The sequence below is a fragment of the Telopea speciosissima genome, chromosome 7, assembly GCF_018873765.1.
Source record: "Telopea speciosissima isolate NSW1024214 ecotype Mountain lineage chromosome 7, Tspe_v1, whole genome shotgun sequence".
NCBI lineage: Eukaryota > Viridiplantae > Streptophyta > Magnoliopsida > Proteales > Proteaceae > Telopea > Telopea speciosissima.
In genome coordinates, this window is record NC_057922.1 from 35,948,333 (window position 1) to 35,973,644 (window position 25,312).

General features: G+C 42.1%; 1 protein-coding gene across 2 annotated transcripts in view; it reads left to right on the forward strand.

Annotated features, from left to right (window-relative positions):
- Positions 1–25,312, forward strand: part of LOC122666826 (metal tolerance protein 2-like) — a 109,411-nt gene that overhangs the window by 873 nt on the left and 83,226 nt on the right. For both annotated transcript variants that reach the window (XM_043862906.1, XM_043862907.1), the window contains exons 2-4: positions 814–883; positions 2,913–3,010; positions 9,020–9,174. In XM_043862906.1, coding sequence (XP_043718841.1) covers positions 814–883; positions 2,913–3,010; positions 9,020–9,174 — 323 coding nt within the window. The remainder of the gene's footprint in view (positions 1–813; positions 884–2,912; positions 3,011–9,019; positions 9,175–25,312) is intronic.

Here is a 25,312-nt window from a genome sequence, read left to right on the forward strand (position 1 = left end):
ATATAGTTGAACATATTGTAAAAGCCATGTGATTGATGAAAAGTGTTGATAATCATGCTTTCAAGATATAAATTGGGTATGATATTAAAAACAGGAAAGAATTTATTTCACCAAATTATATTTTAATGCAAAACCCAACAAACAATAGATTAACCGGTCTGCAAAGGATCACCCCCATTTCTTGACCAGTGTTTTATAGATAGTCTTGCATGTATGGGCCCATAATATCCAGGGATTCAGTTATTACGGTTTGTGATGTGGTGCATAACATCGTTGCAAGGTTTCTTGCAAGTTGTAGTAGGTAAAAACGATGAATTTGAAGTTGCAATTGTTGACTATGAGAATAATGGTATTTTATGTTCCCATGAAAGAAAAGCTGGAATTATCAGATCTAGATGTTCTCCCATTAAACACACACCTATATACTGGTGACATAAGCTAGAAAAATTTTGTAATATGGTTTAAAGAGATCAATACCTCTTGACATACACTATCATGCACTCCTGGAAGACTACCCATATTCACTCTACTTTATTGCTTGAATCCACTAGAATCTTTTTAATCTCCAATCACCACTGCCTCTGGAAAGTGCTTTCCCACCCTTGGCCCCAATTTCCGAAATATTCTATATGTGCAGCTCTCATTCCCTTGACTCAAAGATGTTGGAACAATTGAAATATTTCGTTGATGAATTAGGAAACATTGAGTAGCTTTTTGTATATATCTGTATTTATATCTATCTTTTAGAACATGGTGAGAGCTTAAGTTTGTATTCGTCCATGCTTATTTCCGTTATATATTGTGATTCTGCAGGTCCTTAGTGGTGTTGCTTTGTGGTCATTTCAGGCTTCGAGGGCTCCCAAGGACAAAGAACACCCATATGGTTGATTTGTACCTACGCGTTACTCTATGAATCTCAGAATATGCATGGCTAGCCTGTTAGTGCATCTGATATTACTCTGCATGGTTATTGTTATCAAAGAAAAAAGACAAATGAACTTATTTGAGTTAGGGATTTCCTTTTCGCTTTGGTAGTTAGCCTTGACTGCTCTGGTACTTTTTTGTGGTTGATATCTGGATGGAAGAGTTTGGATAATTTTATAAGCCACTTCTCGAACTTGCTATGCCAAAAACTTTCAAGGAATAAGGTGGTGTGATAATTATTATTAAGGTGAAGATCCATATAAACACCAAAAAGGCAAAAACAATGTCCAAAATCAACTGAAAATCCTGAAATTTGCTCTGTCTATTGGAATCTTATTGCCAACTAATTTAGGTCACAGATTTAATATAAAATTCACACCTTTTTCATGTTTCAAAATGTTTACAGATCGGAGTACTACTGTAATAGTTTCTTTGGGTCTGGTTTCAAACTGTCAGTAAAATTCATACGAGTCATATACTTGGTACAGCAGTTCCTGAGATCTTGTGGAAATATACTGATTGATGCTTTTTCAAACTCTGGAGAGACTTTACTTATAGTTTTCCTTAATAATGACCCACCTTTGCTAAAGGAGACAAATTCATCAACACTTAGCAAGCGTGACCTCAAATGTAGACCTTAATTTCAATATAATTTTGTTCCCATTTCAGTCGTCTGTTCACATTCATAGTGACAAAGGAAGTTTTGTCTTCATACATGATACGCCCAAACAAAAACTGTTGAAGTGTGTATCGACTTGGGGAGTCCATGGGCCTTGTAGCGTAGGATCATGCCCAAGTTAGATTACGATTTACCTTTATCTTTAGTGTTTATTCTTATCTTTCTTATTTTTCCTCTTGTAATTAGGCTTAGGCTTAACTAAGTATAGTTCTGTTTTGATTCTAGATTGCAATAGGTCTTTATTTTCAGAATATATAAATAAGTGTGGCTGGGAGATAGACTTACTTTTCTATCGCACAGCCTTCCTCCATCTGCTTCCTCTCTTTTCTGTTTCTCGTCTCTGGTTTAGCTAGTTCTGATTTAATCACATGGTATCAGAGATATTTAATGAATATTAGCATCTTCTACACCCTGCTAAACGCGGGAGCCTTGTGCACTGGGTACGGCCTTTTTTTTTTTAGCATCTTCTACACCAAGGTTTTAATTGGCGTTACATAATCTCTTCTCCTCAGTTTGAGAACTCGGTTTCGGTACTGGTTTCGCCCAGCCAAAAAACCGAGTTGGATGGAGATCTTGGCGAGTTGGTGCATTTTTTTTTTTTTGGAACTCGGTTGATGGTTTCAGTGGGTTTTTGACCAAGTTTGGTCATGAAACTTGGTATACAGAAAATTTTAGTGTTTTTCCACCGAGTATTTTGTCCATCACTGCTACAGAGATGCCATTGAGTGCGGTTCCGGTAGCCTAAGACAGAGGCGCCAGTAAGTGCGGGTTCCGATACCCCCTGACGGAGACGCCAGGATGCCATTGAAATTTAAGTTGGCTATAGAAGGTGCTACGATGTAATTGCATGAAATTTGGTGATCTTGGGTTTAGTGAAATTTTATGGTTGGTTTTCTATCAATTTTGAGAGATTCTGGTATGTAGAGTACTGATTTCTAGGAATGTCTTGAATCCTATTTTGCAAACAGAGTAATGTTCGTATGGGATCAGTTGACTCGTAGATGCCGGTTGTTCTGCTGTGTGGTGTGCATCAGATCTATTGAATGACGAAAGATCCAATTTCAAGACATAAATTTTATATAGAGTTTCATATGTTATCATTCATATAAATTTGAAGTGATTCCACTCGCTTTTATGACTTCAATTACTTGCTTTTGTTTATGCAATAATTGCAAAATATATTTTCTTAATGATGGTCTTGGGCTTATTTGTACCATCAACTGTGAACAACTTCTTCAAATCATGCTTTGGTAATGTTGATGTGCACTCTCTCTCTCTCTCTTGATGAATTTTCTCTATTTTCTTGCAGGACATGGAAAATTTGAGACTCTGGGAGCTCTTGGAATTTCTTGTATGCTTTTGGCAACAGCTGGGGGCATTGCATGGCATGCTTTAGATATTTTGCAAGTATGATTTCTTTTCCCTCTTTATTTCATTTCATAACTCCATCTTATTGTAATGGCTAGTTCTATGTCCTCTATATTGACTTTAGTTCTGAAGAAATAATTGAATGGCTTACCAATGTGGTAGCCCTCCACGATTTATTTATAATAGAAGTTCAAGCATAAACCAATTACAAATAAAACTCTAACTCTAACTAACTGACTGTAATAATAATCAGAATAGAACTAGGAATAGAAAATAATAACTAGAATAAGAAAAACACCCCATGGGTCGATCCATGATACTAGAATAAGAAAAACACCCCATGGGTCGACCATATATCATGGGTCGACCCATGTCACACGAATACCCATATTCCAACACTCCCCCTCAAGTTGGTGCATAGATATCAGTCATGCCCAACTTGCACAGTAGAGGTTGAAAAACTTTTCCACTTAATCCTTTGGTGAACACATCAGCCAACTGTTCTCCAGATTGCACATAAGGAACACAAACAGTCCCAGTATCCAGATTCTCCTTGATAAAATGACAATCAATTTCAATGTGTTTCGTCCTATCATGCTGCACTGGATTATAGGCAATACTTATTGCTGATTTACTGTCGCAGTAGAGTCGCATAGGCAGAGTAATAGGAATTCTCAAATCTTGTAACAAGGTTTTGAGCCTCAATAGCTCACAAATACCAAGAGCCATAGCTCTAAATTCAGCCTTTGCACTGGAACGGGCCACCACTGTTTGCTTCTTGCTGCGCCATGTAACACAATTTCCACCCACAAATGTACAGTAACCTGTGGTGGATTATCGATCATGAGAACCAGCCCAGTCTGAGTCAGTGTAGGCTTCAATCTGTAGATGATCTTGACGGGATAATAACACTCCTTTACCAGGGGCTGACTTCAAGTATCTCAAAATCTTGAGTACTGCCTCTAGATGATTAGATCGGGGATCATGCATAAATTGACTGATAAGACTCACAGCATAGGCAATGTCAGGCCGAGTGTGAGATAAATAAATTAGTTGCCCGACTAACCTCTGATATCTCCCTTTGTCCACTGGTTCTCCATCAATGTCTCGGAAACGAGCATTTGCCACAATGGGAGTATCCACAGGAGAACAGCCTAACATGCCAGTTTCGGAAAGAAGATCTAGAGTATACTTTCGTTGAGATAAGAATAGCCCTTGAGAAGAATGGGCCACTTCAATCCCCAGAAAATAGCGAAGTATGCCTAGATCCTTGATCTCAAATTCCTTGGCCAAATAAGTCTTCAACTTGGAAATTTCAGCAGGGTTATTTCCAGTGACGACTATATCATCGACATATACTATGAGAAGAGTAATAATGCTGCCCGATGTCTTGATGAATAAGGTGTGATCTGCGTTGCTTTGTTTATAACCAAATGTCAACATCGCCGTCTGAAAGCGACCAAACCATGCACATGCTGACTGTTTCAGACCATACAACCCCTGCTTAAGTTTGCAAACCTTGCCGTGAGTTGCAGTAGATGAGAACCCAGGAGGAACATCCATAGAACCCAGGAGGAACATCCATATATACTTCCTCCTCTAATTCACCATGGAGGAAGGCATTTTTAACATCAAGCTGTTGTAGACTCCATCCTAAGTTCACTGCACAAGAGAGAATTACCCTGATAGTGTTCATTTTGGCAACAGGCGCAAAAGTCTCCAAATAATCTATCCCATATGTCTGAGTAAATCCACGAGCAACCAGCCTTGCTTTAAAACGGTCAACAGTTCCATCAACTTTTTGTTTAATTACAAAGACCTACTTGCAGCAAACAGTCTTCTTTTGTGGTGGAAGTGTGACAAGGTCCCATATACCACTCTTCTTAAGAGCTTGCATTTCTTCGACCATGGCCTCTTTCCACCTAGTATCTACAAATGCCTCCTGCCAAGTCTGTGGTATGGAAACAGAAGATAAAGAGAAAACAATGCATGAAATGAGGGGGATAAAGACTCATACGAAACAACCTGTGAGATTGGATGTTGCGTACAAGACCTTTTCCCCTTCCTAAGAGCAATGGGTAGGTCAAGTGATGGATCGAAAATAATAGTAGAAGGATCCAAAGGAGCAGAATCTAAAGGATCAGAAATATTACCAGAGAAAGTGTCATTCGGTCCTGGTTCAGAGGACAACTCTTGGTGTGGTAATACTGCAGTGGTGGGCTGTCGTTGCCCTTTTTTTTTCTTCGATAATACTGCTGACTAAAGTCTTTCTCTGGCTGTACCTGCTGCTCTCCCTGGACATCATCATCTAAAGGTACATGATAGTCATCAATAGGTTCATGTAGAGGAGGAATAGTAATCGGCACATCTTCTAGAGTAGATGTAGACTCCCCCTGAAGAGGTGCCGAGGAGGGAAAGAAAGCCACCGCTTCATGAAAAACGACATCCATGGAAACAAAAACACGACGAGATGTAGGATGGTAACATTTATATCCCTTTTGGGTGGGAGAATAACCAATGAAAATGTAGCGGAGACCGCGATGGTCAAGTTTACCATGGGCATAGTGGTTTCGAACAAAACAAACATACCCGAAAATTTTGGGAGGAATAATATAGGAAGAAGACCCCTTTAAAAGGTCAAGAGGGGATTTATAGTCAAGAACCCAAGAGGGCATTCTATTGATAAGATAAGCGGCTGTTAAAACAGCCTCGCCCCAAAAATGAGAAGGAACATGCATTTCAAACATAATAGAGCGAGCTACATCAAGAAGATGTCTATTTTTGCGTTCAGCCACTCCATTTTGGGGTGGAGTGTCAACGCAACTGGTTTGATGAATAATACCTTGATTAGCAAGAAATAATTGAAATGCCCCATCTAAATATTCACGACCATTGTCCCTCCGGAGAGTTTGAATGATGGCTTGAAACTAAGTTTGAACCGTGCTATAAAAAACTTTAAAACAGGAAAACACTTCACTTTTGTGTCGCATTAAATAAACCCAAGTGGTGCGTGTGTGACAATCAATAAAGGTGACAAACCACTTAAAACCAGAAATAGAGGATGTGCGTGAGGGACCCCAGGCATCAGAATGAATCATAGAAAAAGGCTTGGAACATCTTTTATTTGAACTAGAATAAATAGAATGAGTTTGTTTTGCAAAAACACAAGCCTCACATAATAAAGAGTGAGGATTACAATGCTGAAATAAAGCAGGAAAATTTTTAGCTAATGTTCCTAAAGGTGGATGTCCCAATCGGCGATGCCATCGATGCAATTCAGATAAATGATGGTCAGCGGAAGTAGCAGTAAGAGCTTGGCCAGACTTAGCAGCAGTACTGGAGATAAGATCATCGTCAAGCAAATAAAGGCCACTGCACATTTTACCAGTTCTAATCGTTCTCCCTGTCCCCAAGTCCTGAAAGACACAATGTGAAGGATAAAAAATAGCTTTACAATTGAGATCAGATGTCAAACTACTAATAGAAAGCAGATTAGAAGTTAACTTAGGGACATGCAAAACAGAGGATAAGGATAAAGAAGGGGAACAATGGAGGGCTCCCTTCCCTGATACAGAGGAAAGAGAACTATCGGCTATTTTAATTTTATCTTTGCCAGAACAAGGAGAATAGCGAAAAAATAAATTAGATTGACCAGTCATGTGGTCAGTGGCTCCGGAATCGATTATCTAAGGATGAGATAATGCCGAAGCACAATGACCAGCAAAAGAAATACCTGGTTTGGAGAGAACAAGGTTGGATTAAGAAGAGGGAACCACAGTCGAGGTAGAGGTAGATGCAGATGAAGATGTGAGAGACCCAAAGTTGGTCATTATACGACGAAAGACAGCAAGTTCTTCTGCAGAAAGCGTGGTAGTAGGGGCTGTTTCAGTAGCCTCAGAAAGGTGGGCTTGTGTGCCACCACGACCACGACCACGGCCTCGACCACGACCACCACTACGACCATCAGATGAGTCAGAAGGCCGACTATGCAATTTCCAGCAATAATCCACAGTATGTCGTTCTTTTCCACAATGGGAACATTTAAGAGGTTCCTTCTCAGACGAGGAACGTGTACCAGTATTAGAAAGGCCACCCCCAGAAGTAATTAAAGCTGATCTCTCTGGCTGTGTAGGTGGTAACATGGTGGAACGACGAGTATCTTCCAACTGTATCATAGAGTAGGCTTGCTCCAAATTGGGAAAAGGGGAACGACTCAAAACTTGAGACCGAAGCTGATCATATTCCACATTAAGTCCAGTCAAAAAAGTATATACCTTGAATTTATCCTCCCTATGCTGAAATTTAGTAATATCAGAAGGACAATCAAGTTGAAAGTTATCATAGTAGTCAAGCTCTTGCCACAGACTACGGAATTCAGAGTGATATTGGGATAAAGTAAGTTCACCCTGTTTGGTTGTATGGAGTTTTCTTTGAATATCATAAACTTGTGCATCATTTCCTACCTGGGAATAAGTATCTTTAGCAGCCTTCCAAATTTTGGCGGCTGAATCAAGTAGTACATAACCACGGGCAATGGATGGAGTCATAGCACTGAGAAGAAAGGACATAATCAGGGAGTTACTTGAACTCCACTTATCTTGTAATGAACCAGCCTCACTTGGCTTGACAGTGTTACCATATATATATCCCTTATAGCCCCTTGAATCAATGGAAAGAAAGACTGATGTAGACCAGAGCAAATAATTAGTGCCATCGAATTTCACTGGGCTGGCTGGAAAAGAGGGATAATTATGATGATTCCCTTGTGTAGAAGATTGGCCAGTGGTGGTGGTAGATACATCTGAATCAGGCATATTGATGAGATTATCGATCACAAAAAAAAACCAAAGTATAAATATGATGTGATGAAAAGTGCAGGTATCGATTCCTGCAAAAGAAATAAGTCTTTGCTTTGTGTAGCAGATGGGATCCTTTATGGTTCCAATCTGATAGTGCAGGAAAAAATAAGATGAAAACCAAATATAAATCCTGGAATGCCGAGAGCCTCAATAACCGAGAATCTTCAGAAAAAAATTGCAGAATCTTCTGCAGTGGCTGAAAAATAATCTGCAGGTCTTCAAAAAAAAAATCTGCAGGTCTTCGAATCAGAAAAAGTAATCTGCAGGTCTTCAAACAGAAAAAAATCTGCAGGTCTTCAAACTGAAATAATCTGCAGGTCTTCAAACAAAAATCTGCAGGTCTTCAAACAAAAAAATCTGCAGGTCTTAAAAAAATCTGCAGGTCTTCGAATCAGAAAAAAATAATCTGCAGATCTTCAAACAGAAAAAATCTGCAGGTCTTCAACTTCAAACAGTGATCTCACTTTGTATGGAGATCATAAAAAAAAGGATAAAAGAAAGGAGGTAAGATCTAGGGCAGGTACTTGATCATTATTAGATCACCTCAAAGTACCGCCCCCATGAAACAGTGGAGACTTAAGAAGAGAAGAGAGAAGAAGGGTCTCGGTGGGTTTAGGGGTTTAGAATAACTGAGTTAATCGATCTAGGAGAGATCGATCTTGAAGGGAGAAGATGGATGAGGGAAAAAATCAATCTCAAAGAGGGAGATCGATTTTTGAAATGTGGGTTTTATCTCTCAGGTATTGATTTTCTGCTCTGATACCATGAAGAAATAATTGAATGGCTTACCAATGTGGTAGCCCTCCACGATTTATTTATAATAGAAGCTCAAGCATAAACCAATTATAAATAAAACTCTAACTCTAACTAACTGACTGTAATAATAATCAGAATAGAACTAGGAATAGAAAATAATAACTAGAATAAGAAAAACACCCCATGGGTCGACCATATGTCATGGGTCGACCCATGTCACACGAATACCCATATTCCAACAAGTTCCTTATTCTTCATAACTTTAAGATTATGATGTATTGAAACATTTTCAATTAATATCTTTCTGTGACAGATTAAGGCATTTTCAATCACTACTTACTGTGATACTTCAATATGTTTGACTGTTGAAGTGTTCTGCAATGGTGTTTGATTGATTGCCTCTCTTAGAATTGAATTTCCCTTTCGTATGCAGGGAGTGCTGACGTCGACCTCTGAAATGGCAAATCATTCTTCAGTCCATGAGCATTTGCATATCCATGGTCATGGTGGCCATCACCATGGAATCGACATGGCACACCCTATTTTGGCTTTGAATATGACTATTGTGTCAATTGTTGTCAAAGAAGGGTATGGAGCATTTTCTTACTGTATACCAAAAGAAACTTCCAATTAGTTTTTTTTTTTTTTTTTTTTGGGGGGGGGGAGAATCGCTTATTAGGTTTCATGCTCAATATCACTAGTTAATTTATTTGATGCTTTTTTCTAATAATATGATCTAATTATCTAAATAACAGCCTAAACTGCATACTGATGAGCTCAGGCTATTCATGGCCATATCTCTGTTTGCTTATTTTCCCATGCTTTCGTATGTGAGAATGAATACTTCTATTGCATCTTAGAACCATTCTCAGCACGTCCCTACGTTAGAAAGATTATCAGCTTCTTTGTGGCATGTTTTTAGTGTTAAACTTATAATTACTATGTTTCATTCCATGCCTTTGGAAGGGTAAATGCTATCAGATTTTCTAGCTCAAAGCATTGTTGATATGTCTCAAAAAAATTGGTGCTATTCCTTGCTGTTAAATATTCTACCCGGAGGGGGAATGTTTGATGTTGAGTTATTGTCTTGCTTTAAGTCATTGACTCACTCTTAGTAGGTTTCCTAATTTAATATATATTATGGGACTAGACCATGATAGGTAAGATTCTGGTTCCTATGCTTTAGAATTCCCCGCTTCTCCTTCATCATTTTCTCTCTTTTTTTTCTTTCTTCTTCTTCTCCATTCTATCACAGGTACTGTTTTCAGGTTCTCAACTGTCACTTGGTATCAGAGCTTTGAAGAAGAAAAAAGGAAAAAAATTGCTCTGAAACCCTAGTTGGAAAAATAAAAAATAGGGTTTCTTACCTTTTTATAAAGACTGGCTGCCATTTGTTACTGTTGTTCCTGCTGCTTATCGTCCCTGGTTATTCCCCTGTTTGGTTATTGTTCCTGTGTAACCTGTTGTTGTGCTTTGCTCCTGATATGGGAGTTTCTCTCCTCCTCTATGATCTGCTGTCCTGCTGCAACCAGAACTGTTTTTCTTCTTCCCTTTCTTTCCTGTTCTGTTTTGGGCGACTGGTTCAGCCCATCATCGGCCTGAAATTTTGGGTGTGAGTATCACTGGCATAGGCGACCTGACCCAAAGAATCTTGTACTCGAAAGTCACTCCTGCTATGAGAAAAAAAAAACCAGCAACAAGGGCTGGCGCTACATCTTCCGCTTGATTCAGCTTCACTTGCTAGATGTCACTCGTTTACTTTTGTTTTTGGGTGTTTTCTGGTTTGAATCAATACACCATTGAGTGATCGACCTACCCCAAGATTTCAGCTTAATTGATTCCTTCTTGGAGGAGTTCTTTCCATCTTATTTGGTTGCCGCTGGACGGTGTATCAGTTGTGTTTCAGATTAGGGAAACAATGGAGAAGGAAGGAAGATGTTAGAGAAGAAGGAGACAAGAGAGGGAAGAAGAGAGAGTTACGGTTGAAAGTTGTGTGTGTTAGAGAGACTTCTCCAACCCACCTATATTGCTCAAATAGAATTACTAGAAGTATTACAATCACCTCCCTAGGGAGGTAAAAGGTAAAAAGACAAAAAGTTAAAAATACATAATAAGGGAACTAGTTAGAAGTCTAGTTCCTGAACTACCCTTGATACATATTTACTATCAACTCTAACACTCCTCCTTAAGCTGGAGAATATATATCATGCATTCCCAGCTTGCTTAGAAGGATATTAAACTGAGGAGAGCAAAGAGCTTTGGTGAGGATATCTGCCAATTAATCACCAGTCTTCATAAAGGGAGTACAAATGCAGCCAGAGTCTATCTTCTCCTTGATGAAGTGTCTATCAACCTCTATGTGCTTGGTTCGGTCATGTTGAACAGGATTGTGGGCAATACTGATGGCTGCCTTGTTATCACAGTAGAGTCTCATAGGACCTTCAGTGTCAAATCCCAGTTCCTGAACAAGTCTTCTCAACCATATAAGTTCACATACTCCATGGGCCATAACTCTAAATTCTGCCTCTGCGCTGGATCTAGCTACAACATGCTGTTTTTTGCTTCTCCATGTAACCAAATTACCCCCTACAAAGGTGCAATAACCGGAAGTGGATCTCCTGTCTATAATGGAGCCAGCCCAATCAGCATCTGTGAAACCTTCCACTTTCAAGTGGTTGTGTCTGGCATACAACAATCCTTTCCCTGGAGAAGACTTCAAATATGTAAGAATACGGTACACGGCATCCAAGTGGCCACTCTTGGGAGCATGCATGAATTGGCTCACTACTCCTACTGCATAGGAGATATCTGGACGTGTCATGGCAAGATAGATAAGCTTCCCCACTAGCCTTTGGTACTTTCCCGCATCAACTAGAGAAGAACCACAATCTTCTCCTAGTTTATGATTTTGCTCAATAGGAGAATCGGCTGGTTTGCAGCCCAACATTCCTGTCTCTGTCAACAAGTCAAGAACAAACTTCCGTTGACATATATTAATTCCTTTCTTGGTCCTTGATACTTCAATGCCTAAGAAATACTTCAAGGGACCCAAGTCTTTTATTTCAAACTGTCGTGCCAAGTAACTCTTCAGGTTATCTATCTCAACTATATCATCTCCTGTGACCACAATATCATCAACATAAACAATAAGGGCTATAATGGTACCATGGCCCCTCTTAGTAAAGAGAGTATGATCAGCTTGGCTCTGGGAATATCCATTCTTCAGAACGGCCTGCCGAAAGCGCTCAAACCATGCCTTTGGTGACTGTTTGAGACCATATAATGCCTTCTTGAGGAGACATACCTTCCCTTCAGCTGATAGCATTTTGAAGCCTGGAGGAGTTTGCATGTACACTTCCTCTTCCAAATCCCCATGGAGAAAGGCATTCTTCACATCCAACTGGTATAATAGCCATTCTTTATTGGCAGCCAATGACAAAAGAACTCTAATTGAGTTGTGTTTGGCAACCGGAGCAAATGTCTCCTGATAGTCAATTCCATAGACTTGACTGTATCCCTTAGCCACCAACCTTGCTTTGTATCTCTCAACACTCCCATCAGATTTGTACTTGATTGTGTAGACCCATCTGCATCCAACAGGGACACGTCCCTTAGGAAGATCCACCAGTTGCCAAGTACCATTCTTCTCAAGTGCCATCATTTCCTCAGACATATCTTGTCTCCACTTTGGGTCGGACATAGCATCAATAACATTTTTGGGAGTAGAAGCAGCAGAGAGGGCAGTAACAAAGGCAAGACCTGTAGGAGAAAGAGCATCATAGGAAACAAACTGGGCGATAGGATTAGTACAAGCTCTTTTCCCTTTGCGAACAGCAATAGGGAGGTCTAAATCACATAAAGAAGGACAAGGTAGATCACCTGAGTTAGAAGAGTGGATCTCAGGTTGTGGATCTGGATCCAAAGAGGACTCTTGGTAGGTCTTCTTTCTTTCATTATGCAAGCCTTCACCTTTTCTGTATGTAATGTGGTAATCTTTCTCCTTACTAGGACCACTGGCAGTTCTGTCAACCACCGAATCAGTATGCACATCATCCAGATTCACAGACTTCCCAATGTCAAACATAAAGGGAGAGATAGGTAGTGGGTAATGGAGAGAATCAACAGCCTGTTCATTCCCACAATTCTCCCCCTGAAGAGGATGCTGAGATGGGGCAAAAAAAGGAACAGATTCAAGGAAGGTGACATCTTTGGAGGTGAAGCACCGGCGAGAAGAAGCATGGTAGCACCGGTAACCTTTAGAAGTAGAAGAGTAGCCAAGAAAAAGACACTTGAGGGGTTAGGGATCAAGTTTTGTGCGATGTGATTTGTTAACATGCACATAACAAACACAGCCAAAGATTTTAGGAGGAAGAGAGAAAGCAGAAACCTGTGGAGATAAGATGTCTAAGGGAGATTTGAAACCAAGAAGTTTGGTTGGCATGCGATTGATGAGGAAAGAAGCAGTGAGAAGAGCAGCCGACCAAAAAGTCTTGGGAACATGCATACCAAACAAGAGACTACGGGTGACCTCCAATAAATGGCGATTTTTCCTCTCAGCAACCCCATTTTGTTGGGGTGTGTCAACACACGCTAACTGATGGAGAATTCCATTCTTAGTAAAGAAAGCTTGGGGACTACTAAACATATATTCTCCCCCTTTACCAGACCGGACAACTTTGATACGAGTATCAAACTGAGTAAGGATCATTTGATAAAAATTCTGAAATGCCTCACAAACATCACTCTTATTTTTCAGAAGAACAGTCCAAGTGGCACGAGAAAAATCATCAACAAAAGAGACAAAGTAACGAAAGCCAAATAAAGAAGTAGTGGGAGAAGGTCCCCAAACATCAGTATGTATAATATGGAAAGGAGCAGCAGTTCTATTACCATGATATAGATAAGAGGAGCGACAATGTTTGGCCAACATACATGGTTCACATTCAAAAACATGGGAAGATGCAACAGAAGAAAATAAGTGAGGTAAATGTTTTCTCATTACAACAAAAGATGGATGGCCTAGACGCCGATGCCATAACATAACAGACTCCGCTGAATTACTGTCATCACGTCCACACACATAGGACTGAGCTGTGGGTACACCAGGATAAAAAAGGTAAAGGCCTTTCTCCTCACGTCCGCTACCAATAATCCTCTTCGTCACCAAATCCTGAAAGAGACAGTGAGAAGGAAAAAAGGTGACACAACAGTTGAGGGATTTAGTCAAGTGACTTACAGATAAAAGGTTAACAGCAAGGTTAGGAACATGAAGAACTGAGGGTAAGGGAAATAGAGGAGGTAACAGGGATACTACCTTTACCAGATTTCGAGGAAAGGGATCCATCAGCTATCCTGACTTTATCCTTACCAGAGCAATTGGTATAGGAACCATAAGTAGAGGACATACCAGTCATGTGGTCAGTGGCACCAGAGTCAATGACCCAAGACTGGGCTGCAGTAGAGGCTATAGCGGAGACCTGCAAGGTTGAGGACGAAGATGAGCTGGCCACGGTAGATGCAGGAGATGTGCTCAACTGGGATATAATCCGGCGGACTATGTCAACCAAGATAGGATCATCCTGTGGAGCATCTGCCTCAGTCGTCACGGAGTGAGCTCGAGCTCCCCCTCTACGACCACCACGACTACGTGTGCTAGGGGGGCGACCATGAAGGGACCAACACCTATCCTTGGTGTGCCCAGTTCTCCCACAGTGATCACATTTAAACCTGTCTCTCCCAACTCCACTGGCACCAATTGTCTCTACTACACTGGCTGCCTCACGATTGGGCCATTGGCCTCTACTACCCCCTCGGGTGTCTCGAAAAGAACTAGAATTGAGAGCTGACTTGTCATGAGATGATGCTGATGTGGAGTCCATAGTGACACGGCGAGTCTCCTCACTCTGTAGGTAACTACAGACCTCACTAAGAGATGGAAGAGGAGATCGGCCTAAGAGTTGGAGCCGGATGGGTTCATAGTCTGGGCTCAGACCACCAAGTAAAGTGAACACCCGCTCCCTTTCAAAGGTTTGATACACCTTCGCTTCATTTGCCGTTTTAGTCAAATGGAGGTCCCGGTAGTGGTCATATTCTTCCAAAAGACTAAGGAAGGCATTATAGTACTCAGAGATAGTTCTGTCCCCTTGCCTCATGGAATGAATCTTTTGGTGCAGCTGATACACTTTGGCAGAGTCACCCACTCTGTCATAGGCCTGAGAGACACTATCCCAGATGGCCTTGGTAGTCTCCTTTCTTATAAATCTTCTCCCAATCTCAGGCTTCATGGAGAAGATCAACCATGTCATGACTGTAGAGTTCTCAGTCTCCCATTTCTCATAAGTAGGTGCATTCGGCTCTGGAGGCTTGATAGCACCTGTGATGTACCCAAGCTTCCCTTTGCTCCTAAGGGAAAGCTTCACGGAATATGACCAGTCCAAGTAATTTGTCTCATCAAGTTTCACAAAGGAAAGCTGAAACTGTGTGCTTTCATAGGCAAATTGAGGAGAAGGGACAGGCTGTGATTCAGCTATACCAGGTCCCGAAATCTCAGAATCTTCCATTGTTCAAGTGGGGAGCACACACTCTACCCAAATCATAAAAAAAACTTCCAAACAGGTCTGATAAAACAAAACCAGCAAGTAAAGGCAGCCTGTAGAGGTTCAAGTAAAGGAAAAAACAGGAAAAAGAGGCTTCACCCTAGCATTCACCAAGAAATAACATATCTGAAACAATCTCAAGGCCCTCACACAGGCTGATGTTAAACATTTCTCAGCAAAGGCAGCAATACATAGCAGTCCAGAAACAAGAGGAGCAGAGAAATTGCAGTCCCGATATTACCTGGGCAGAAACAGAGATTCCACGAAAGAGAGTACTGCTCAAGCAGTAGTGGAAGATTGAAACCAAGGCCAGATGGGATGAAAAGAACACCCATATGAAATTCTATGGAGCCATTCCAAGGCTGAAACCAAGGCCGAGAGAGAGAGAACCAGGGGCTCGAACTTGAAGCTGGCGGTAATAGTTGCAGGTAATGGAATGGCTTCAAAACTTCATAATAGCTTCAACCAAGCTCAAAGAACACCTCCAAGCAGCTGAGTAGGTTATTTCCAACCTATTTCATACTTCTATACCACAGATTTTTTACATTGGTAGCTTCTCTTTGAAACCCTTTGAATCCTAGGATTCCAAAGAGAAGAAAAGAATAGAGAAGAGCAACCAAATACGACTCTCAAACCAACCTTCTCTGATACCAAGTTGAGTTTCAGATTAGGGAAACAATGGAGAAGGAAGGAAGATGTTAGAGAAGAAGGAGAGAAGAGAGGGAAGAAGAGAGAGTTACGGTTGAAAGTTGTGTGTGTTAGAGAGACTTCTCCAACCCACCTATATTGCTCAAATAGAATTACTAAAAGTATTACAATCACCTCCTGTTGAGAGAACAACTAGTTGATTAATGCTTTAGTGATTAATCCTATCACTTAGCCCTTTATTTATAGTAATAGAATCAAAGAGTACAACTCCTAATCAAAGTAGGAATGCTAATAACAGAAATAGAAACAACTAGGAATGCACACTCCTAGTCAAACTAGGAGTGCTCCCCTTGTCTATTCTAATAGAGATCGACAAGGGGAAAAATACAGAAATAAAAGGCAAATTACAGAATAATAAAAACAGAAAATAAAGAGGGAGAAAGTGGGAGATAAAGTGGGAAAAAGGACCAGAATACCCCTACGGTATTCTGGCCCATATATTCTAACACTCCCCCTCAAGTTGGTGCAAAGATGTCGCACATGCCCAACTTGGCTAGAAAAGGACGAAACACTTTGCCACTCAGACCCTTTGTGAACACATCAGCCAGTTGATCAGTAGACTTCACATAGGGAACACAGAGTAGTCCAGTTTCAAGTTTCTCCTTGATGAAATGTCGGTCTACCTCCACATGTTTTGTACGATCATGTTGGATAGGATTATGAGCGATGCTTATGGCAGCCTTATTGTCACAATATAACATCATTGGAAGTTGGACAGCAACCCCAATATCTTGCAACAACCCTTTAAGCCACAACAATTCACAGATGCCATGCGCCATTGCACGGAATTCAGCCTTAGCACTGGACCTAGCCACCACATTCTGTTTTTTACTACTCCAGGTGACGAGGTTACCTCCTACAAAAGAGCAATATCCAGACATGGACTTCCGATCACATGAACCAGCCCAATCTGCATCAGTGTATGCTTCAACCTTCAGATGACCATTGGAAGATATCAGAATTCCTTGTCCCGGAGCAGACTTCAAGTATCGTAAGATGCGAAGAACCACCTCCATATGAGAAGAATAAGGGTCATGCATAAACTAGCTGACCATACTAATTGCAATGGCAATGTCTGGCCGAGTGTGAGATAGATAGATAAGTTTGCCGACCAACCGCTGATAACGACCTTTGTCAACTGGTGTGCCTTCTTTCTCCTTGAGTCTTGTCGTAGCTTCTATGGGAGTGTCTGAAGGATGACACCCTAGCAGCCCAGTTTCAGATAGTAGATCCAGGACATACTTTCTCTGAGACAGAAATATGCCCTTTGAAGAGCGAGCAACCTCTATCCCTAGAAAATATTTTAGAGTCCCCAGATCCTTAATTTCAAACTCACGGCCAGAAACGGCTTCAACCTTTTTATCTCATCACCATCATTGCGGTCACTACAATATCATCAACATAAACTATGAGGAGAGTAACCCTATCACCCATACGTTTGATGAACAAGGTATGATCAGCATTGCTTTCTTTGTAGCCCAAAAGCATAGCCCTGTGAAATCTACCGAACCAAGCTCTTGGTACGCTTCAAGCCATAGAGTGCACGCTTGATTGACAAACCTTACCCTTGGTAGCAGGACTTGAAAAACCTGGAGGAATGTCCATATATACCTCTTTTCTTAGTTCACCATGGAGGAAGGCATTCTTCTCATCCAACTCGCGAAGATCCCATCCGAGGTTCACACGGATAGCAATACCCGGCAGTATTGAGTTTTGCTCTTGGTGCGAAAGTCTCCTGGTAGTCAATGCCATATGTCCGAGTGAAGCCTTTAGCAACTAGGCGTGCCTTGTACCGATCCACTGTACCATCCGCATCTCCGACCACAAACACCCATTTACAACCCACTGGTTTTTCCCTGGGGAAGAACTACAAGATCCCACGTATTGTTTTTGTTCAATGCTCTCATTTCTTCCAACATTGCTGCCTTCCACTTCCCATCTGTAGATGCTTCCTGCCAATTTTTAGGAATGGAAACAGAAGAAAGGGAGGAAACAAAAGTACGAAAAGGAGAAAGAGAACTATAAGAAACAAAACGGGAAATAGGATGTAAAGTGCAGGTCCTGGTACCTTTGCGATGTGCGATGGGTAGATCGAAGAGGAGGGCTCACTAGGAGGAGGATCGGATCTGAGGCGGCAACTGGATGGGTATCGTGCCTGATGAGGCGATTCGCCTCTGTTAGAACATCTCCGGTTATAAGTGAGAATGGTGGAATTGTCAATGGTCCTTTGAAAGTTACGAATGGTCCTCTGTACTGGAGTCAGCTCCCCCTGAGTAGGAACATTACCACCACCTATTTCCAAGGTCTCCCCTTGTATTGGAATCCCCCCAGGTAAAGGGACAGCAGCCTGGGGAGGCTGGGCAGCAGCCATGGGAGGCTGGACAGCAACCTCGGGAGGCTGGACAGCAGCCTCGGGAGGCTGGACAGCAGTTATGGGAGGCTGGTTGGTGGCTATAGGTGATGCTGGGAAGGGAAACCCAAGAGGATGAACCACATCTTCACTAGAGTGCTCCCCCTGAAGAGGCGGGGAAGAATAATAGGAAAGGGTTTCATGGAAAACCACATCCATACTGACCATAGTACGGCGGGTAGGAGGGTGGTAACACTTGTAACCTTTCTGGGTTGGAGAATAACCCAAAAAAAATACACCTCAACCCCCGGGGTTCAAGTTTGCCAGGGGAATGAGTATCCCTAGCATAACAGACTCAACCAAAGACCTTGGGAGGGACCACAAAAGAGGAATCACCAAGTAAAAGGTCAGCGGGGCTACGGGAATCCAGAACCCGTGAAGGTAATTTATTAATAAGGTAAGCTGCAGTGAGAACAGCATCACCCCAATATTGGGATGGAACATGGCGAGCAAACATTAAAGCCCTGGCCACTTCCAACAAGTGGCGATTCTTTCTTTCAGCCACACCATTTTGGGCTGGGGTATCAACACAACTAGTCGATGTATAATCCCGTGATCGTAGATGCTTGTTGAAATTGGGATTCTTTATATTCGATGCCATTATCACTCCGTAAAACCTTAAGAGGCCTGGAATTGGGTCTGGATCATTTTATGAAAATGTTGAAAGCAAGAAAAAACTTGGTTTTTAGACTGAAGAAGATAAATCCAAGTATTACGAGAATGACAATCAATAAATGAGACAAACCAACGGTGGCCAGAAATAGAGGTCTTACGACTAGGTCCCCAAACATCCGAATGCACCAAATTAAAACAAGAAGAACTCCTTTTATTTGATAAAGAAAAAGTTGCACGTGTCTGTTTGGCCAGAACACAAGCCTCACAAAAAAAGTTATCCTTATTACATTTGGTGACTAAAGAAGGAAATAAATGTGCTAAAATTCCTAATGGAGGGTGACCTAATCTAGAGTGCCATTGGTAAAGTTCAGAAGAGACCAAGGAGTTCTGATGTAGTGGAGAAGTTACCGGTGGAGAGAGATGACCATCATCAAGGAGATACAGCCCACCGTGAACTTTACCCAATCCAATCGTCTTCCCAGACGCCAGATCCTGAAAAACACAATGGGAAGGAAAAAAGGTTACCTTGCAGTTAAGATCACGAGTAATACTACTAATGGAAAGGAGGTTAGTAGTAAAATTAGGGATATGTAAAACAGAAGACAAAGGGAGGTTTGAAGTGCAGTTGATGATCCCTTTTCCAGAGATAGAGGAAAGGGAACCATCAGCCACTTTGACCTTGTCTTTCCCAGAAGTGGGAGAGTATCTATAAAATAAGCTAGAAGAGCCAGTCATGTGATCTGTAGCTCCGGAATCAATTATCCAGGGATGGGAAGCTACAGAAGCACAATGACCATCAAAAGGGATACCTGACCGGGCAAAATAAGAACCTGAAGGAGCCGAGGAATTGGCAGTAGCAGTGGAAGTAGTAGAGGCCGCAGCAGTGGAAGACCTGAGTACACGCAGGAAAGCCTGTAGATCATCCTGGGATAGACCAATGTCCGTAGCTGGGGCTGGAGCAACAGATTCAGATTGATGTGCCTTGCTCTTAGGTTTTTTCTTGGCAGCCCGCTTGGCTTCAAAGTCAGCCGGTTTCCCATAAAGCTTCCAGCATTTGTCCTTGGTGTGATAAGGCTTGTGACAGTGGTCACATGTAATAGGACTGGAAGTAGAACTACCAACAGATAACGTACCAATAGGGGCAGCAGTCTGGAGAGCTGATCTGTCCGAAACAAGAGGATGTAACATAGCAGCCCTGCGGTTTTCTTCTGAAGAGACCAGGGCATAGGATTGTTCAAGTGTGGGAAAAGGTGAATGGCCCAACACCTGAACACGTATCTGGTCATATTCAACATTCAACCCAGCCAAGAAGTCATAAACCCAAATCTTGTCAACATGCTTCTTATATGCAACTATGTTGGTAGCGGTATCAGGGTGATAATCTGAAAAATGGTCCAATTGCTGCCAGAGGCTGCGGAGAGTGGCATAATATTTAGACACAGTGAGGTCCCCTTGAGTAGTATAAAGAACCTTCTTGTGAAGCTCATAAACCTGAGCATCATTACCAAGCTACCCATATGTCTCCTTACATGCTGCCCAAATCTGAGAAGCCGTATCAAGTAAAAGAAAACCCTGTGCAAGATCCGAAGTCATAGAACCAACCAAATAGGACATAAGAAGACCATTGTGGGCTAGCCATTTAGTCCAGGCAGCACCAGGGGTAGTCGGCATAGGAATAATCCCATCAATATAATCAGTGAGGCCACGACCAGCAATAGCAAAAGAGGCTGATCGAGACCATAGAAGATAGTTGCTGCCGTCTAACTTGATAGGGTTAGGGTGGAGATCACGAAAATCAGACTTGTCATTGGTAACCTGATCAGATGTGGCAGTGGAGATATCAGTGGAGTCACCCATAGTGCAGAGAGGAGCTGATCAGCAGAGAAAGCCACTCGAAGAAGCCAAACAAGGGATGGAAAACACACCACCCAAAAAAGCAGCAGCAAACAAGGAGCCCTCCCCAATATTGATTAAGTTAGGGTTTGGAAGAAACCCAAAAAGAAAGCAATCGATGGGGGGAGAGGAAACCAAAACTATGCTGCAGATGAAGCCAGGTGAATCAGTCCAAGAGCCTGCAGGGTATGCCTTTGATGAAGAATAAAACCAAAAACAAACAGCACCTGTAATCAGCCCTAATCCCAATATCGATAAGGCCCAGGGTTTTGTTGTAGGAAAACCCCGAAAATAAGAGATCGAGTGGGAGAAGGGGTCTTGATACCAATATGAGGCTGGAAAACAGCAGTCAGTTTCGCAAGTGCTCCAATATAGGGAGAAGCAGTCCCAATAAACTCAAGCCTGATCTGCAATAAAATATGGAAGCTCCAATTTTCGCAAGAGGGAACCAGCAGCAGCCATCGAACAGGAAAATTAGGTCATGAATTAGGAAAAAAAAAGAGGTGAGAAGGGGCAGCAACTAGATCATAAGATCACCTCTGTAGTGCTGCCCTTAGAAAAGGAGAAGAAGCAAGGAGAAGGAAGAGAAAAGAGATCGAGAGAGAGGGGAAAGAGAAGAGAACACGATGGGAGGGTGGGGAAAAAAAAAATTTAGGTTAGATCAATTCGTAGCTCTGATTGTTAGAGTTGATAGTAAATATGTATCAGGGGTAGTTCAGGAACTAGACTTCTAACTAGTTCCCTTATTATGTATTTTTAACTTTTTATGTCTTTTTACCTTTTACCTCCCTAGGGAGGTGATTGTAATACTTTTAGTAATTCTATTTGAGCAATATAGGTGGGTTGGAGAAGTCTCTCTAACACACACAACTTTGAACCGTAACTCTCTCTTCTTCCCTCTCTTGTCTCCTTCTTCTCTAACATCTTCCTTCCTTCTCCATTGTTTCCCTAATCTGAAACTCAACTTGGTATCAGAGCAGGTTGGTTTGAGAGTCATATTTGGTTGCTCTTCTCTATTCTTTTCTTCTCTTTGGAATCCTAGGATTCAAAGGGTTTCAAAGAGAAGCTACCAATGTAAAAAATCTGTGGTATAGAAGTATGAAATAGGTTGGAAATAACCTACTCAGCTGTTTGGAGGTGTTCTTTGAGCTTGGTAGAAGCTATTATGAAGTTTTGAAGCCATTCCATCACCTGCAACTATTACCGCTACTTCAGTTCGAGCCCCTGGTTCTCTCTCTCTCGGCCTTGGTTTCGACCTTGGAATGGCTCCATAGAATCGCCCAGGGTGTTCTTTTCATCCCATCGGCCTTGGTTTCAATCTTCGCTCTTGCTGAGCAGTACTCTCTTTCGTGGAATCTCTGTTTACGCCTAGGTAATATCGGGACTGCAATTTCTCACCGCAATTTCTCTGCTCCTCTTATTTACGGACTGCTATGTATTGCTGCCTTTCTTGAGAAATGTTTAACATCGCTTGTGTGAGGGCCTTAAGATTGTTTGAGATATGTTATTTCTTGGTGAATGCTAGGGTGAAGCCCCTTTTTCTGCTTTTTCCTTTACTTGTGCCTCTACAGGCTGCCTTTACTGCTGGTTCGTGTTATCGAGACTGTTTGGAAGTTTTTTTTATTATTTGGGTAGAGTGTGTACTCCCACTTAGCAATGGCTGATTCTCGAGATTTCGGGACTGGTATACTGTCCCTTCTCCTCAATTGCCTATGAAAGCACACGATTTCAGCTTTCCTTTGTGAAACTTGATGAGACAAATTACTTGGACTGGTCGCATTCCGTGAAACTTTCCCTTAGGAGCAAAGGGAAGCTTGGGTACATCACAGGTGCTATCGAGCCTCAGAGCCGAATGCACCTACTTATGAGAAATGGGAGGCGAGAACTCTGATCGTGACATGGTTGATCTTCTCCATGAAGCCTGAGATTGGGAGAAGATTTATAAGAAAGGAGGCGCGAGGCCATGCGGGATAGTGTCTCTCGGGCTATGACAGAGTGGGTGACTCTGCCAAAGTGTATCAATTGCACCAAAGATTCATTCCATGCGGCGAGGGGACAGAACTATCTCTCGAGTACTATCATGCCTTCCTTAGTCTTTTGGAAGAATATGACCACTCACAGGGACCTCCATTTGATTAACCCGGCGGATGAAGCGAAGGTGTATCAGACTTTTGAAAGGGAGCGGGTGTTCACTTTACTTGGTGGTCGAACCCGGACTATGAACCCATCCGGCTCCAACTCTTAGGCCGATCTCCTCTTCCATCTCTTAGTGAGTGCAGTAGTTACCTACGAGTGAGGAGACTCGCCGTGTCACTATGGACTCCACATCAGCATCATCTCATGACAAGTCGGCTCTCAATTCCAGTTTTTTCGAGACACCCTTGGGGGTAGTAGAGCAGGGCCCGCTCGTGAGGCAGCCAGTGTAGTAGAGACAATTGGTGCCGGTGGAGTTGGGAGAGACAGTTTAAATGTGATCATGTGGGAGAATCGGGCACACCAAGGATAGGTGTTGGTCCCTTCATGGTCGCCCCCTAGCACACGTAGTCGTGGTGGTCGTAGAGGGGGAGCTCGAGCTCACTCCGTGACGACTGCGGCAGATGCTCCACAGGATGATCCTATCTTGGTTGACACAGTCCGCCGGATTATAGCCCAGTTGAGCACATCTCCTGCATCTACCGTGGCCAGCTCATCTTCGTCCTCGGCCTTGCAGTCTCGCTACGACCTCTCTCGCAGCCTGAGTCTTGGAGTGGTGACTGCGGTGCCATGACACACTGGTGGTATGTCCTCTACTTATGATACCTATACCATTTGCTCTGGTAAGGATAAAGTCGGGATAGGTGATGGATCCCTTTCCTCGATATCGGTAAAGGTAGTATCCTGTTACCTCCTTTATTTCCCTTACCTCGTTCTTCATGTTCCTAACCCTTTGTTAACCTTTTATCCGTAAGTCACTGACTAAATCCTCAATTGTTGTGTCACCTTTTTCCTTCTCTTTGTCTCTTTCGGGATTTGGTGACGAAGAGGATTATTGGTAGCGGACGTGAGGAGAAAGGCCTTTACCTTTTTATCCTAGTGTACCTGACTCGATCCTATGTGTGTGGAGCGTGATGACATAGTTCAGCGGAGTCGTATGTTATGGCATCGGCGTCTAGGCCATCCATCTTTTGTTGTAATGAGGAAACATTTACCTCACTTATTTTCTTCTGTTGCATCTTCCCATGTTTTTGAATGTGAACCATGTATGTTGGCCAAACATTGTCGCTCCTCTTATCTATATCATGGTAATAGAACTGCTGCTCCTTTCCATATTATACATCTCGATGTTTGGGGACCTTCTCCCACTACTTCTTTATTTGGCTTTCGTTACTTTGTCTCTTTTGTTGATGATTTTTCTCGTGCACTGGACTGTTCTTCGAAAAATAAGAGTGATGTTTGTGAGGCATTTCAGAATTTTTATCAAATGATCCTTACTCAGTTTGATACTCGTATCAAAGTTGTCCGGTCGATAAAGGGGAGAATATATGTTTAGTGGTCTCCAAGCTTTCTTTACTAAGAATGGCATTCTCCATCAGTTAGCGTGTGTTGACACACCCCAACAAAATGGGGTTGCTGAGAGGAAAAATCGCCATTTATTGGAGGTCACCCGTAGTCTCTTGTTTGGTATGCATGTTCCCAAGACTTTTTGGTCTGCTGCTCTTCTCACTGCTTCTTTCCTCATGAATCGCATGCCAACCAAACTTCTTGGTTTCAAATCTCCCTTAGACATCTTATCTCCACAGGTTTCTGCTTTCTCTCTTCCTCCTAAAATCTTTGGTTGTGTTTGTTATGTGCATGTTAACAAATCACATCGCACAAAACTTGATCCCAAAGCCCTCAAGTGTCTTTTTCTTGGCTACTCTTCTACTTCTAAAGGTTACCGGTGCTACCATGCTTCTTCTCGCCGGTGCTTTACCTCTAAAGATGTCACCTTCCTTGAATCTATTCCTTTTTTTTGCCCCATCTCAGCATCCTCTTCAGGGGAGAATTGTGGGAATGAACAGGCTGCTGATTCTCTCCATTACCCACTACCTATCTCTCCCTTCATGTTTGACATTGGGAAGTCCGTGAATCTGGATGATGTGCATACTGATTCGGTGGTTGTGAAGCGCCAGTGGTCTAGTAAGGAGAAAGATTACCACATTACATACAGAAAAGGTGAAGGCTTGCATAATGAAAGAAAGAAGACCTACCAAGAGTCCTCTTTGGATCCAGATCCACAACCTGAGATCCACTCTTCTAACTCAGGTGATCTCCCTTCTCCTTCTTTATGTGATTTAGACCTCCCTATTGCTGTTCGCAAAGGGAAAAGAGCTTGTACTAATCCTATAGCCCAGTTTGTTTCCTATGATGCTCTTTCTCCTACGAGTCTTGCCTTTATTCTGCCCTCTCTGCTTTCTACTCCCAAAAATGTTATTGATGCTATGTCGACCCAAAATGGAGACAAGCTATGTCGAGAAATGATGGC